Genomic DNA, 17,197 nt, shown 5'->3' on the forward strand with positions numbered 1-17,197 from the left:
ATATCATCTGACCCAGAGCTTTTGCTTGTACATTTTTGTAATGCCCAGTCTAACTCCCTAAGAGTAATGTCTTGATTGTATTTAATGTTCATAGTTTGTTCCTCCGATTGAATCAGGGTATCAACTGTGTTTTCGTTAAAAGTTGATTCTAGGCTGGATACCTTAGCGTAATGGTCGGCTAAAGCCTCTGATACCGCAATAGGCTCGTCCATAGTACTTCCATTAATTTTAATAACGGTTTTAGTGTTCGAAATTTTACCTTGTAAACTATTTACTCGTTTCCATAATTCTGAAGACGAGGAGTGTATGTTAACACCCTCCACAAATGTCTTCCAACTCTGTTCTTTGGCATCTTTTATTACTTTTCGAGCATTGCTGCGTTGCCTCCGAAAATTCAGCAGGGATTCTTAAATCCGAGGGTCAGATTTTTCCAAACGGCGGAGAGATCTTAGAGCTTTGCGACGATTTTTGATTGCTGATGATACTTCATTTCTCCACAAGGCGACACGTTTGTGACCTGTGTGTCCAGATGATCGCGGGATACAGGAAAAGGCTATGTCTGATATCAAATTTGTTAGAGCATCTATATAAGTTATATTTGGATCTATCATTAATTCTATTCTATTTTGAAATTCGACCCAATCCGCTTTTCGAAAAATCCATTTAGGGGTAGCAATATGACAGGAAGTTAAGTTTTTGAAGTGACAAGAAAATGGGAAAATGATCACTGCCATGTAAATCATCATCCACATGCCAGCTAAGATTGCTCATTGGATCAGACGACAGCGTCAAATCCACAGCTGATTGATTTCCGTTGGCTGGACAGAAAAATGTCATGGAATCATCATTCCAAATTGTCAATTCATATTCACCTATGATACTTACTAGAGTTTTCCCACGCAAGTCTGTGGAAAGTCCTCCCCAAATTTCACAATGCGCGTTTAAATCACCCATTATGACGAAAGGTTTGGGTAACTGAGGAATAAGTTCTCGAAGTTCATCTTTTAATGTGTTGTTATCGTGAGAAGGTGGAATATACAGGGATACGTATGTTCGTTCGCAAGGCTAAGACACTCTTACGGCAATTGCTTGGAGACTTGTAGTTATGGGGATTCTTAAATGAGGTATACTTTTGGACACTGCAATTGCTACTCCGCCCCAATCGGTTATTTGTGTTGGGTGTAAACAGTAGTAATCGTAATTATTTGAGAAAGTAGGACATTTTGGTTGATAGAGAGTTTCTTGAAGACAAATGACATCGGGTTGATGAGATTGGGCTAAGATTTGCAATTCTGATCGTCTTGCGCGGTAGCCGCGTAAATTCCATTGCATTGCGGTTGCTTTTACTGGTTTTTGTGTGGGATTAGTGATAAATTGATGTCGGCCCGTGTTAATACTATTCAGAGGAGTAGAGGCCAAAGCGTCAGTGATCGAGTTGTTATCTTTGGAATTGAATGATGGTAGGAGAAGTAGGAAATTGGCCGAATTCTAGTAGTTTGTTAGATATTTGGATCTGACCAATCGGACCCGTTTTGATGATCGGGAGAAATGCAAAATTTGGAGTGGCTGTGACTATGTTTCTTTTGGTTTTTCTTCGTGTGTTTGATTTCTTCTTCGTTGTTGGGAGCGGATTGTGGATTTACCTGGGATGTTGCGCTGGAAGACTTCTTTAAGGGGGGTGAATTTCTTCCATTACCTTGCAGGACAGTCGGTGATATATCTTTGCTTCGTTGTCGTTTGGAGACTTTCTGCTCTTCTGATGTGTCCATTGTAAGCTGTTCTGGTATTTCTGTTGTAGCTAATACAGATGGATGATTATTTTTCTTTAGATCTGCAACTTCTTTGATTAGATTCTGCAAAAGCATCCTTAACTTGGCGTTTTCTTGATCTTTCTCATCTAGTTTTTTCAGTAGATCCTTGATGGATGGACTCGAGCTCGCTGCTGGCTCCTGGTCATTACTTTCCATTGTCGCTTGGTGTCTTTTCCTAGCTTCGCCGTACGATACATCTTGATCAACTTTAATTTTAACAATTTTAGCCTCGGCGAGTTTAACCGGACAATCCCTTGATCTTGAGCTGTGGGGCCCGCTACAGTTTACGCAGAGGGGATCAGCTACGCAAGGTGTAGATTCAGCATGCTCCGAAGAGCAATCCGCACATATTTCCTTTTCCGTACAGAACTTTTTGGAATGACCAAATCTGTGACACCTAGTGCATTGTAGAGGTGCTGGATAATAGGGTCGAGTTCTGACCCTTACATATCCGAAATAAAGAAAATCAGGGATTGTTGTTCCTTGAATTGTCAGTACCATAGTATTAGTTGGGATAAACCTCTTTTATCCTTCGGATCTCGTTTGGTGAAGCGACGTACCTCAATTACACGTTGACTTCCTAGAAGCGATGTCAGTTCGTCGTCGGGAAGGTTCAATCCATATTGACACGATACTATACATTTCCTGATATTTAGTGTTCCGTGTAGCTCGATACAGATCGCTGTTCCATCAATAAGCTGTTTTAAGGCGAGCAGTTTTTCAATTTGCCGCTTTTGTCGAACTTTCAACACGTACCGCGTTCCTCTAGCTTCTGGTCGGGCGTCTTCGATGGTACCTACTGCAGCTTCGATAGATTTGCGTATGAAACGTTTGTCGGGTAGCACGTCGTTCTCTTTTGCTGGTTTCATCAGGAGTATCGATAACTCTCCATTAATTGGATCCATCCATTCAGGTTGTCTTCGACCAGCATAGCTTCCGTCAACAGTTACCGATGTTGTTTCCTTCCCATCGTTCCATGCTTTTCTTCGATTGATGTCAGGGGGAAAGGGGTTCCCCTCAACCAGCAGAGATGACCCTGAGGCCATCTCTATTCACCCGACTCTCAATATCGGGTAGCAGTAGCTTATGTCCAGTGGGATGATTCGGAAGAGAAGAGAGTAATGTGGATCTCACGCGCACAGATCAATAGTGCGACACTATTGTCCCCTGAAATAAAGATAAACTGTGTTTAGTTCGCTCCCTTTAACTTCACCGAAGCGGAAAAAAACTGCACACAAATGTGAATTTCTTCGATCTCAGTTATACGACTGTTCTGAGTCGTGTCCCAGAGCGAACTGTTCCGAATTTGTATATTCCAAAATTATACACAGATTCTGCAAGGTTTATATACAGAACTGTATTAAAATTGTCATCCGCTGGTTGGATGTAACTCCTGCTTTTTATGATTCGATATCCATATCTAGAGACCGTGGACACGCATATGTTTTGGCAAACAAGACAACATTGAACATCTTCGGCTTTCTGTATACTTTTGTATGTAGGATGACCATATGGTATCCGAAAAGAGGGCATGTCCTCCTTTTTCATTAAAAATCAGATGTCCTCCTTTTGGATATTTTGATTACACAGTTGCATGAATATTTTTTCTGAAGATAATTTAGTTTAATAAACAGTATTACAAACAACAGAGATCCTTTCGCAAATAAAGCGCACGATTGCGTTTTTTCGCTTTCTAATATAAAATATTTTTATTAAAGTTTACGAATAAAATCAATGTATTTAAATATCAAAAATTAAATGCGTGAGTTACTGTAATAGGTGCCGAAGATATGAGAATCGGAATTGTAAAAAATGGATTAGGAAAAAAATGGTATTGCATCGAATTGCCTTTTGAACGTATCTCAACGTACATTTCTTGGATATGTGAGGCGAGGAGCAACCGCCATGCTATATCTAAAACGGAATAGAAATCTTAACTAATTTGAATAGTTTTGAGTTTCTTCAGTCTAATTCTTAACAGTTTTGAATATCTCCAGTTGAGAACTTTGAAGACTTTTCATACAGTAAGGAAAAAGATGTGGGGCTTGTGATCGGTCCTTATGGAACCAAATGTTCGGTCAGTTATCTATTGTTAAATGTTCAGAATTGAATGCGATAATTCTTGTAATTCTGTGGAATATCATTAAAAAGGCTAGAATAAGAATTTTCAACATTTGTTTACTGTTGATTCGAAATCTTCCTTTATAAAAACGGTTTATAACTAAGTGCTTAATAAAAACTATCGAAAGAGTCGGAAATGTTCCATCTGGAGATGTAATAAAGTAGAAGAAAGTGTCATATTTGCCTCGATTTACAAACACTTCTTCCAAAAAACTTTAGTGTGCAAAATTCCAACAAATATAATATTCTTAATCATATTAAAATTTTAAAATCGATCGATATTTTTTATGTCTTCCTTTTCAACCAAATGTCCTCGCTATGATTCGGGTGAATTGTCCTCCTTTGGAAAAAAATAATATGGTCACCCTGTCTGTATGTAGAGATAATAAAGTCCTGCACTTGAACCTGCTGCACCTTCGTCTCAAATAGCAAATCGTTGTAACAATATGGGATAGATTGTTCCTCCAAATGCTTCTTCTCTAATGCCTGCTTTCCCTCCATAACGCCATCTCCTGCATTTTCCTTGCTGCGTAGTAAATGTTGATTTGAGGCTGTGGGTTATCCGTTGAACTGACTGTCGGTCCAAGTCTCATTTTTTTGTAGCTTACTCATAAACAAAAGTTGTCTTTGCTTTCTATCGCTCAGTAGTGAAATGCCAACCAATTTACTACTGCTTGTCAGTTTCATTGAAGAAAAGAGGAAGTCGACAAAGAGTACTTTCTACTACGGTTTTCGCCCGTATTCCAGCAAGGTTTTAAAATTTGGAACTCTGACGGCACCGACGGCACAGTGCTAAAAGTTTTCTGGAGTCTTATCGCATTCGCATAACAAAAATCATCCTAAGCCACTCCAAACTGCCATGTAGATCAAATCTCAGTGACTGAGTAAAATTGTATTGCCGGTCTGTTTTTTTCGCAAGAAAATATTACGCAAAACTATGAGTAGTCCGCTTATGAGGGAAATTGAGTAAAATTTCCATACGAAAAAAAAAGAAAGAGCAATACAATTTTACTCAGTCACTGAGTTGATGACAGCGTGTGACTAGCGCCATGTTCCACCGTTCCAGTTCTGCTTTTCCGCGTATTTTTTTTATCCCATTTCACTCCATTTGTCTTCTAACATAGAACCCAGATGATTGATGTAAAGACATCCATTACTCATTCATATGGTACACTAGTATTTATTTGTGTTGCGTTTCATAATTCGATTAGCAAACAAAAACCGCAGCCACCACAACCACATATCAAGCATCAGTCACGCCAAACCAGACGCACACGTCGTCGTTGCTGTCTGCTACCCCCCTCGACATGATGTCGTCATCAATTGAACGATTCTCAAATTCCTGAAACGGCCTTCAAGGTCACCGTAGACCGTTCGTCGTCGTCGTCGTGGATTTCGTCATTCATTCTAATCGGGTTTCATGTTTTATGAATGCGATTTCTCCGCTGGCGGTCTGCCCCGAGATTGGCTTGAAGTTCGCTTTTGTTGTTCTGCCTGCCCCCTCAACGTCGTCCGTCGGTCGGTGTTGGTAACGCAATTCAGCTGGTTGTTGTTGCTGTTGGCGTGGTCACCTCCCAAACGGCCGGAGACCAGACAGCGCCAGTCGAGTTGTTGAGACGAAAAAAAAACTCACAGAACGCCTGTATTTGCGTACGCGTATGGTTTCACTCTTTTTGCGCAAGCGATTTTCCGCTTTGTTCATGCTTCGTCACTGCCAGGCGCCATCAGCCTCTCAGAGCATGGATGTTGTTTGGAAAAGAAATTCGAATCAGGGTCATGAGCTTGGTTACTAGAAACCAATTTGGAGATGATTCTAGGAGGTCCCCTTGGTTTTTTTATCATTAAAACAAACTAATTGTGAAACAACCTTTACGATACAAGCACAAAAAAATGGTGAATCCTTTGTTGCAATTCAAGATAAAACTTCTAAATTGATTTATTTTGCCAGAGTTACTTCAATCATGGATAGTAGAACTTGTTTTACCACTAACCTCCTTTTTTGGAAAACTGAGGTTTATAAAATTATAGTATAAGCGATCTTTCATCAGTTTATACTATAATTACAGTTTTGAACCAAGTTTGGGTTCAGGGTTTGTTCCATATTGCTACATCCCGCTATATTCCAGAGATGTGCTTCCCTGGCGTGTGAGCACTTTTAATTGGGTTTAATTCTAAATCCTTGCTTGCGTTGCGACGCCTGATTTTGCAGAGCTAGATCATAGAAAAATGCTTGTAGGATAATGTAGCCTTGTACTCACATTCTGGATCATACCAGAAACGAATGGATCTTAACATACTATTCAATGAATAACAAATAGGCAAGTAGCTCTATTTTTGTTGTCGTAATGCTAACGAGATCAGATGCGTGATTTGTCCGAAAGATCATTCAAGATTACTATGGGTGAAAGAACGGATTTGCCAGCAAAATAAGGCGCACAGGAAGGTAACAACACAGTTAAAAGTTTTGAAAATTACACGCTATGGAAATATTTGAACGCATATTTTTGTATTCTTCTTCTTCTTCTTCTTCAATGGCTCTGCATTCCAACTGGAGCTTGGCCTGCTTTTCAACTTAGTATTCTATTTCCTCAGTTATTTATTGAAAGCAAGTACAATGGATACACTATGCCCAGGGTATCGAGAATGTTTCCAACCCGAAAACATCCTAGACCGGACCGAGAATCGAACTCGCCATATCCGGATTGGCAATCCTACGCCTTTGCTCGCAAGGCTACTGGAAATATAACAAAAAGGCTCCGTTTGATTCGACTCATTTTTCCATCACTTTTTAAAATTACAGGTCGTCGTTACTATGGTGCTTTTGTACAACATTGCGTACAAGACAAAGCTAGATGTAAAATTAGAAGCTATTGAACACAAAACTATAGGTTCAAAAATTTCCATAGCGTGTATTTTTCAAAAATTTTAACTGTACAAATAGTATGTGCATCAACATTAACGTAAATTTTCAAAATATTTCTAGCTGTGTGGATTTCTATTAGCATTTCATCAGTTATTAATTGGAAGTTTTTCGTTGTCCTTCATTGCATGAGTAGAGTGTGCATCTAGTGTGGCAAATTGTGGCAATGACAACAATGTAGCTTACAGAATTCTACATAATTCCTATGAGAATTTTCCTGGAATTCGTCCGATTCACTGCTGCCACGCTTGACTTGTTCGATATATTGTGTTCTACGTTATTTTTGTATTCCTGAAGCGGAAGCCGTGCAAAACTTGCTCCGATATCTAGAGAGGAATCGAGCTCCTCCCAACCACATCGAGGCATATATCTCCATAGCTACGAAAGACGTACAAAACTAGAAAGTAATCACTCGGACATTGCCCTGAAGATGGGCGACATCGCGCGAACAAATTCATGAACATGTTCTCAAAAAATTAAATACAGATTCCCATTAGAAATCAAAAGAAGATTCGTGGGAAATTGGAAAAAAATCGTGGGGAATCGAAAAAAAAAAATTTCCCTATGATTTCTTCTCTAATTTTTTTTTTCTTTATAATATTCTTTCGATCTCTCTTGGGATTTTTTCCTTGGGAAATCCTTTCGAATTTTCTTGAACAAATCTTTCGGATTTCCTTGCCAAATTGTTTCATATTACCTCGAGAATTATCCCAAATTTTCGTGGGATTTTTTTTTCAAATTTCATTGGGAAATTCTTTTGAAATTCTTTGGAAATACCTTTCGAATTTCCTTGGGGAATTATTTCCAATTTTCTTAGGATATTTTTTGAGTGTCCTTGGAAAATTCTTGAAAAATTATTCTTTCGCATATCCTGGAGTAATTTTATAAATTTCTCTGTGCAATCCTTCCGATTTTTTTCAAAATAATCATTCGATTTGTTTTCCTTGGGTTTTTTTTTTCAAATTTCCTTGTGAAATTCCATCGAATTTTCTTAGGAAATTCCTTCAAATTTCCTCGGGAAATTCCATCGAATTTTCTCATGAAATTCTTTAAAATTCCCTCAGGAAATTCCATCGAATTTCCTCATGAAATTCTTTAAAATTCCCTCAGGAAATTTCTTTGAATCTTTTCGAGAAATTCCTTCGAATCTATTCGGGAATTTTTTTTTCAAATTTTCACTTGTATTTTTTCCAATTTCCTCTTTCGAAATTCTTCGAAAAATTCTTTCGTATTTTCTCTGGAAAGTACTTCGAATATCTTCGGGAAATTCCTTCGAATTTCCTCGGGCACTTCTTTCGAATTTTCTCGACAAATTCTTCCGAAAATTCCTTCGAATCTTCTCGGGAAATTCCTTCGAATTTCCTCGTGTTTTTGCCTTTCTCGTACACTAAGTGTACGTAAAGGCTATAATATTGCTTCAAAAACAAAATTTTGATAGGAGGCCCGGAGGGCCGATTTTCATATACCGATCGACTCAGCTCGACGAATTGAGGTGATGTCTGTATGTGTGTATGTATGTATGTGTGTGTGTGTGTATGTGTGTATGTGTACAAATTTTGTAGACACACTTTTTGGAACTTAGCATTATCCGATTTACTCGCAACAAGTTGCATTCGACGGGGAATGCGGTCCCATTGTTTGCTATTGAAAATTGGCTCGATCGGACATTGCATTTCGGAATTATTGAAAAATCATTGTTTTTCCCCAGGGGCCCCTTGGCAAGACAACTCAAAACCGAAAAAAAAATGTTTTTCCAAAAATGGTGGCACTACATTTTAACTAATGCAAAAACATGCAAAATGATCGAAAAAATGTGATCTATTCTCCTAAAGAGCTTTTTTGACCTTTCTAATGTGATTCTTTCAATATATTTTATAATGCACGAGAAAGGCATCATCACTGCTAGGTGGATTAATCTGGGTTTTTTATTTTCTTCAGGAGCTTTGTTCAAATTTCCTCGGGATTTTTTTTTCGAATTTCCTTGATGAATGATGGATGGTTCTCCCAACCGCTCCCAACTCGTGGTTCATTCGCCTCCTCCACGTACCGTCCGCCATCTGCACCCCACCAAAGTTGGTACGCAGCACTTTCCTTTCGAAGACTTCCAGTGCGGGTTGTTCCTCTACGAGCATCGTCCAGGTCTCGTGTCCGTTGAGATTTATAGTCAGTTTGGTACGGTGGCAAATAAATTCTATTCGATCGGAGCGTTTTGCGGAGTCCAAAGTACGTACGATGCGTCTCCGAATTTCTCTGCTGGTATCGTTATCGGAGGTCACCAGTGAGTCCAAGTACACTAATTCTTCAACCACCTCGATTTCATCACCAACAACTCGTGGTGGGTGGCTTAATTTGTCCTCTCTGGAGCCTCTTCCTTCGAATTTCCTCGGGAAATTCCCTTGAATTTTCTTGCAAGATTCCTTTGCATTTCCTCGAGATATTTATTCGAATTTCCTCAGGAAATTTCATCGAAATTCCTTCGAATTTCTTCGGGAAATTCTTTCGGATTTCTTCGGGAAACTCCTTCGAATTTCCTCGAAAATTCCTTCGAATTTCCTCAGGAAATTCCTTTGAATTTCCTCGAAATTCCTTCGAATTTCCTCGAAATTCCTTCGAATTACCTCGAAATTCCTTCGAATTTCCTCGAAATTCCTTCGAATTTCCTCAGGAAATTCCTTCGAATTTCCTCGAAAATTCCTTCGAATTTCCTCGAAATTCCTTCGAATTTCCTCGAAATTCCTTCGAATTTCCTCAGGAAATTCCTTCGAATTTCCTCGGAAATTCCTTCGAATTTCCTCAAATTCCTTCGAATTTCCTCGAAATTCCTTCGAATTTCCTCGGGAAATTCCTTCGAATTTCCTCGGGAAATTCCTTCGAATTTCCTCGGGAAATTCCTTCGAATTTCCTCGGGAAATTCCTTCGAATTTCCTCGGGAAATTCCTTCGAATTTCCTCGGGAACTTCCTTCGAATTTCCTCGGGAAATTCCTTCGAATTTCCTCGGGAAATTCCTTCGAATTTCCTTTTTAGTTCCTCGACAAATTCCTTCGAATTTCCTCGGCAAATTCCTTCGAATTTCCTCGGCAAGTTACACCGAATTCTCTTCGGAAATTCCTTCGAAATTGCTCGAAAAATTCTTCCGAATTTTCTCGGGAAATCATTCGAATTTCCTTGGGAAATCATTCGAATTTCCTCGGGAAATTCCTTTGAACTTCTTCGGGAAATTCCTACGAATTTCATAGGGGAATTCCTTCCAATTTCCTCGGGAAATTTCTTCGAATTTTTTCCTCGGGAAATTTCTTCGAATTTTTTCCTCGGGAAATTTCTTCGAATTTTTTCCTCGGGAAATTTCTTCGAATTTTTTCCTCGGGAAATTTCTTTGATTAACCTCCAATTTTTCTCGGGAAATTCCTTAGAATATCCTCCGATTTTCCTCGGGTAGTTCATTCCAATTTCCTCAGAAAGTTCCTTCGAATTTGATTGAAAAATTCCTTCGAACTTCCTCGGGAAATTCCTTCAAATTTCATCGGGAAATTCCTTCCAATTTCCTCCGGATATTCCTTCGAATTTTTTCCTCGGGAAATTCTTTCGATTAACCTCCGAATTTTCTCGGAAAATTCCTTCGAATTTCCTCCGACTCTTCTCAGGTAGTTCATTCGAATTTCCTCAGGAAGTTCCTTCGAATTTCCTTGAAAAATTGCTTCGAATTTCTTTGGAAAATTTATTTAAATTTCCTCGGAAAATTTAATCGAATTTCCTCGGAAAATTCCTTCGAATGTCCTCGGAAAATTACTTCGAACTTCCTCGAGAAATTCCTTCAAATTTTGTTGAGAAATTCCTTCGAATTTTTTTTCTTAGAAATTTCTTTCGATAAACCTCCGAATTTTGTTGGGAAATTCCTTAAAATTTCCTCCGATTTTTCTAGGGTAGTTCCTTCGGATTTGCTCATGGGGTTCCTTAAATTTTCCTTGAGAAATTCCTTCGAATATTCTTGGGAAATTTCTTTTGAATTTCTACGGGAAATTTATTCGAATTTCCTGGGAAAATTCCTTTGAATTTCTGCGAGAAATTTCTTCGAATTTTCTCGGGAAACTCCTTCAAATTTCCTTGGGAAATTTCTTCGAATTTCCGCGGGTAGTTCCTTCATATTTCCACGGGGAATTCCTTCGGATTTTTTCTTCGGGAAATTCCTTCGAATTTCCTCCGATTTTTCTCAGGTAGTTCATTCGAATTTCCTCAGGAAGTTCTTTCGAATTTCCTTGAAAAATTCCTTTGAATATCTTTGGAAAATTCCTTCGAATTTCCTCGGAAAATTTATTCGAATTTCCTCGGAAATTTCCTTGAATGTCCTCGGGAAATTACTTCGAACTTCCTCGGGAAATTCCTTCAAATTCCCTTGGAAAATTTCTTCGAATTTTCACGGGTAGTTCTTTAGTATTTCATCGGGAAGTTCCTACGAATTCTCTCGGGGAATTCCTACGAATTTCCTCGGGAAATTCCTTCGATTAACCTCCGAATTTCCTTGGGAAATTTCTTAAAATTTCCTCCGATTTTTCTCGGGTAGTTCCTTTGAATTTGCTCATGAAGTTCCTTAAATTTTCCTTGAGAATTTCCTTCGAATTTCCTCGGGAAATTCCTTTGAATTTCTTCGGGAAATTCCTTTGAATTTCCTCGGGATATTTATTCGAGTTTCCTTCGAATTTCTGCGAGAAATTTCTACGAATTTTCTCGGGAAATTCGTTCGAATTTCTTTGGGAAATTCCTTTGAATTTCCACGGGATATTTATATGAATTTCCTCGGGAAATCCTTTTCAATTTCCTCGGGAAATCCCTTCGAATTTTCTGCTAAATTCTCTTGAATTTTCTCGGGATATTTATTCGAATTTCCTCTGGAAATTCCTTTGAATTTCCTCGGGAAATTCCTTCGAATCTCCTTGGGAAATTCCTTCTACGGAAAAATCCTTCAAATTTCCGCGGGATTTTTTTTCGAATTTCCCCGGGAAATTGCTTCGAATTTCCTCCGCGTCTCTGAGGAACAACGCATCATATGTTGGCCAATAAGCCTAACGGGGAAAACAAACTGTCCAGGTTCCCTCTCCCTCCCTTTACTGTCATCAAACCACCAAGTCTTGGTTACCACGTATTCCGGTGGGCCCCATAGGGTGGTAGGGATAGGAGCAGCTCGGCAGGGGGCTAAGGACCACTCAATTAGGTCTATTTTTTGCCTTCAGATCTACGAATTTCCATCCCCGAGCTGAAGCGACGACCTCGATAACAGAAATCGGTATGAACTAGCCTTGCATAAGAGGTAAAATACCAAAAATAGTACCCAAAATTTATATGCAGAATACATGCTTAGGTATTTCAATACCAAACGAATAATAATTGGTTATGCATTTGGTATTAAAATTCAATTTAATAATTGAGTATGTTATGGCTTAAGTATTGTGCATATAAGTTTTTGGTATTATTCCTTTGGTATTGGTATTGGAAAAGTTGACCATCAACTGAACCATAATCGATCTGAGAACATGTTCAAATTAATTTGTTAGTCTCCAGCTCCTTTTCAGATATTCTTTCGTTTGAACTGGGTGCTACAGATATCTATTCCTTTGGCTGGAGTTGAGATGAATCAGCCTTGGGCTTGGGCCCGTTTTCGCTGGCAGTTGCGTAGAGGCTCTTCCTTACAATGCTGGCTAAGCAGAAGACCCCTTTTATTCCTAGCAATGAGACCAATAAGACATCTGTCAAAAACAATTATCTGATTATCTGATATCTGTCGGAAGCAATCTTTTTCTGTGTAACATAATAAATATAAATAACTGTATGAGTAACAAGGATTATTTAGAAATTATTGAACGGTCACTATTAAGTTGAATCTGAGTTAAATTTGGCAAATGAGGTAGTGTTTAAGTTCTTATTAAGTACCTACTAGCGAAAGAAACCCAGCTTTGCCCGGGTGTTGCAAATGTCACAACTAACTATTTGTAACACCGCACTCTAGATCAATTTCCGTGCGTTTGTTTTGTTTTCCACAACAGCTTTCTCAACCCAAAATTGTATTCTAATGATTTTTTTTACATTTCCTCGTAAAATTCATCAACTTTTTGTATATACAAACCTTCCGGATCTCAAGATTAGTGAGATAATCTTGCAAATCAGTCAACCCGTTCGTGAGTTAAATCGTCAGGAAGGATACCCAAATTCCTTTTTATTATAATAGATAGATAACAAGTTCATAAGGCTTTTGTTATTCTTATGTCGAAATGTTTGCCTATTGCGCTTGGGTTTGCTTATTGCGCTTAGTCGACCTGGTAGACGTTGTCCTGTATAGTAAGTAGGGGAGAATGCGCGTTCTGAACTGCCCATGCGAAGTTTCCATACGATTCTTAATTTTAGTTTTTCACGATTTACTGAACCTTACTCGTGATTTTTGCATGAGGAAATATCATATAAACCCGTCGAAAACGATAACGAACATATTTGCCGAAGGAATAAAGAAAATCCATCCAGTCGTTTTCGATTTATGCGGATACGAACACAGACGATGAGATTGGTGCACTATTTCTTTGTTTTGCGATGAGATGAATATATGTTCAGTGAGATGGAAAACGGAACGGTTCCCCTATAGAAAAAGAAAAGAAAAGATAGCTACTGACCTTCTCAACATATTTACAATTTTAAATAGAAACTTTTTTTTACTGATTTTAATAGGAATGACATTTAAAACATTTCAAAATAGTTCGGCAATATATATCTATTCTGAAGTGAAAGTTTGAAACATTCTATTACATTTATTACATAGAAAGCAGCCGGACTGTCTTCAACGAAATTAGAAATGTTTTGTCTATGTCTTTCAAAATAAGTGAAAAAGTGGGGATTAATATAATCTGGAATGCTCTACTAATCCTCGATGACCACGTTGGGCATATGGACAAAGATATACATTCTGGATGCTTTTGGCACGCTACAATTTCAACGAGGAAGGTTAAAAAATATATGAAAACCAAGAATAGAATTATTATTATTATACATTAATTTATAATGACATCCGTAGTTCATACGTAAATTGTGATTGTGACTATAAAAAGGCGGGAGGGAATACGAAAAGTTCCAATTGTTATATTTGTACCATCATATATCGTAACTTCCAAAAACAATGTATTCTTCTCATCGTCCGCAGTTCGATCTTAGATTAATCTTTTCAGAAACCCAAAACATTGACAGGGATTACTGCTCAAATATTCCCACCTCTATCGCTCGCTCATTGATATTCCAGTCGGCTCCATTCTGGTTTCCCAATCAGAATTTGTTTACACCGCCCCCACCCGTCTTCGCCGATCCTTCTATGGTGTTCTATGACCGCCGCCGACCGTAATACACGTACAATCAATTGCAGTTGATTTACTGCCGAAACACCTCCGCGCACGTGACTTTCGATCAACCAAACCACACCACAACTTCCGCACACCGCAGCGGACCATCTCTCTCTCGTTACACGTTCCGTGGTTGTTGTTCACTTTTTCGGCGTCGTCCTTTGTTTATCTTTCCGGTGCCTTACTTATTTATGAGCCAATGAATTTCCTTCAACCTCGCACCGTTTCGAGCCGATGCCAATATTCATTAAGCATTTATTCGCTCTTAGTTACAGCAGGAGGGTAAATATCGACATTAGGTCAGCTTCTTCCCCGGCTTTTCCGCGATAACAAACAACAACGATTCCAGGGACTTGAGTGCCCTTCATACTGCGCATTTTATATTATAACATTTATTATCAATAAGACCAAAGAATCCAAAAGTAATTACATTTTTCCCAATAGAAAATATTTACTAATACCGATTATTCATTGTTTCTTTATTATTTTCTTTTTAACCTTTTCATTTCATGCTATCGCCGACAACAGATAAACCTGCGACTGATACTCGTGAGTGGCAAGACGAAAGAGTTCCTGTTTAGTCCATCCGACTCGGCCGGCGACATAGCACTAACAGTATTCGAGAATTGGCCCGATGGTAAGTACCAGGATCTACATTAGTTTTAAATATGGTTCAACTACAGGGGTGTTATGGTTAGCAACTTTACTTGCAGATGTCTGTTACCTATTGTAGTGAATTCCATTTTTTTTTTAATATGATAAATCTAGTAACAAATAAATCCCAGATTTGCTAGAATCAATCACTATCTTAAAAATTCGATACATTTTTATTAAAATCAAAAGATTTTTAAAATATTTAAGATCTCAAGTTTTTCAAAAAAAACAAGGAACAATGAGTTTTCTTACAACTCCCCCGAATAGCAACAATTCTTTTGATTCTATTTAGTAGTTCAAAGATTTCTCTTCGAGTCGAACGAAAGAGTATGTTTGGAGATTCCAAATTTAGGAACAGTAGTGTAATAATTATAATTATCAATCGATATTCAATAATGAACATCAGTAGACATTTATTTATGGTACTAGCAGACCCGACGAAGTTGGTTTCGACTAAAATTGATTTATTGTCTGATTAGTTTTCAAATTATGCAAAAATTTCTGGTTCATTTGTATGGAAGCCCTCCTTTCAAAAGAGAGAAGGGGTCTCGAATCATCTTAAGAACCTTCTCCGGCCCCAAAAACCTCTGCATACAAATTTCCACGCCGATGGGTCCAGTAGTTTCCGAGTCTATAAGGGTCAGACAGACAGAAATTCTTGTTTATGTATATAGAAGATTTATGGTGAATTTTTACTTCCACGTTTAAGATATTAAAGTGATCCCAAGGTGAATTTCAAATTCACCCAATTTTTTTTCTACACCAATTTTCTAAAGCCCGAATCCGGCATAAAAATGTTTATACAGTACTGAAACTTGGATCGATTGTTCAGTATAAGTAAGAAAATGATCTATCTATTGTTTCACTTCTACATGCGTTGCGGTTCTCTTAACTCATGTTCTTGAAAAATGAAAAAGCATGTGGCTTTAAAGATGGCCGATTTGTGGCTTTGTTGTATAGTTACCTTAATGTTGGTGTAACGCAGTGTTAATTAATGTTGTAAAATGCCTCAAAAACTACAAGTTCATCATTGATATGTCTTCAAATGTTGCTCCTGAACTAAGTCATACACAAATATTATAGCACTATTTAGGATTGATAAGAGATACAAGACTTTAATATGACAAGATCATGATGAGTCTCAATTATATATTTTAGAATAAATTCCGAACTTTCATTTGGAACAAGATATCATCTCATGAAAATCAAAGATTTCTCCCAGACGCTCGGTTCCCTTTTGATAATAAATTCTTCTTCTTCATGGACTACCAGAAAAACATCACTTAGATTATTTTCGTAATTCTATAAAAAACCACAAGTTTCATTACGGAATTTAGATTTTTCAAATTTTTATTTAAATACGTGAACTTTGGTAGAGATAGTGCTTCACTGTTTTATTCCCCAGATGTCGGTTGTTCGGCCACATTGATAGTTGACGTGAAGCCATTGTCAACTTTTCTACCCTAGATAGCCGTGTATTGTCGGCAGCTGGCTATCTGACCAAGAATAAGGCTACCCAGACCACTCAGACCGTCTGAACGATACAAACCCTTTCAGGAGTGTAGAAATTACTCCGAATCAAAGACAACTGCTCCAAAGGCTTCAATGACATTCTCCGGGGAGATCAACTCAGTTGGCCGCAATCCACACTACTACGTATAGTGGAAATAGACACACACCCAAGCCCAGTTTAAAAATAAACGCACATTAATGATCCTTTCCACCATCGGATTGATGATTTTCGTTCAGTACTTTGGTTTGGTGTGGCTAATTCAAATCAATTTTCAAAACCACAAAGTAACTTATTTCACAGGCAGCCAGTGAGTTAACCAAGACGTCCCGACAAGCCACGTGGCTACATGGCGACAAATTACTCCAGTCTCAAAATGGAAAGTTCGAAAGTTCTTCGGGGTTCAAAGAGTTCCTATCACACGTTGAGTAACTTGAGTAAATACGCCACTCATAACGATTTATTCGATTCCGTGATGCACTTTTTTAAAGATCTCGTTTTAAGCCGTTGCACAGCGTGTAGAATCCATAATAATTAGCCACAGTAAGTCGAGGATTTGAAATAGTTGTTAAGGCACCGTTAGTTGCCCGGCTACCGTAAAGTTGGAGAAGTTGTTTGTGTTTACAACGATTTGATCTTGTTGGCGAAATCCGCTGTCAGACCAGCCCATGGTTTGGTACACGAGCAGCCGCACTCACCATGATCTCGTTGATTACGATGAGGAACAGTAGCGGAGTTAGAACACATCATTGCCTCACTACAACGATTACCCGGATGGGGTCAGACAAAGCACCGTTATGCAGGATTCTG

At 38.4% G+C, this 17,197-nt stretch overlaps 1 protein-coding gene across 1 annotated transcript in view; it reads left to right on the forward strand.

The window, feature by feature from the left end:
• LOC134203426 (ubiquitin-like protein 3) overlaps positions 1–17,197 on the forward strand; it is a 291,816-nt gene that overhangs the window by 250,895 nt on the left and 23,724 nt on the right. The window contains exon 4 of the mRNA XM_062678308.1: positions 14,752–14,860. Within this exon, the coding sequence (XP_062534292.1) occupies positions 14,752–14,860 (109 nt within the window). The remainder of the gene's footprint in view (positions 1–14,751; positions 14,861–17,197) is intronic.

The sequence above is a fragment of the Armigeres subalbatus genome, chromosome 1, assembly GCF_024139115.2.
Source record: "Armigeres subalbatus isolate Guangzhou_Male chromosome 1, GZ_Asu_2, whole genome shotgun sequence".
Classification (NCBI taxonomy): Eukaryota; Metazoa; Arthropoda; class Insecta; order Diptera; family Culicidae; genus Armigeres; species Armigeres subalbatus.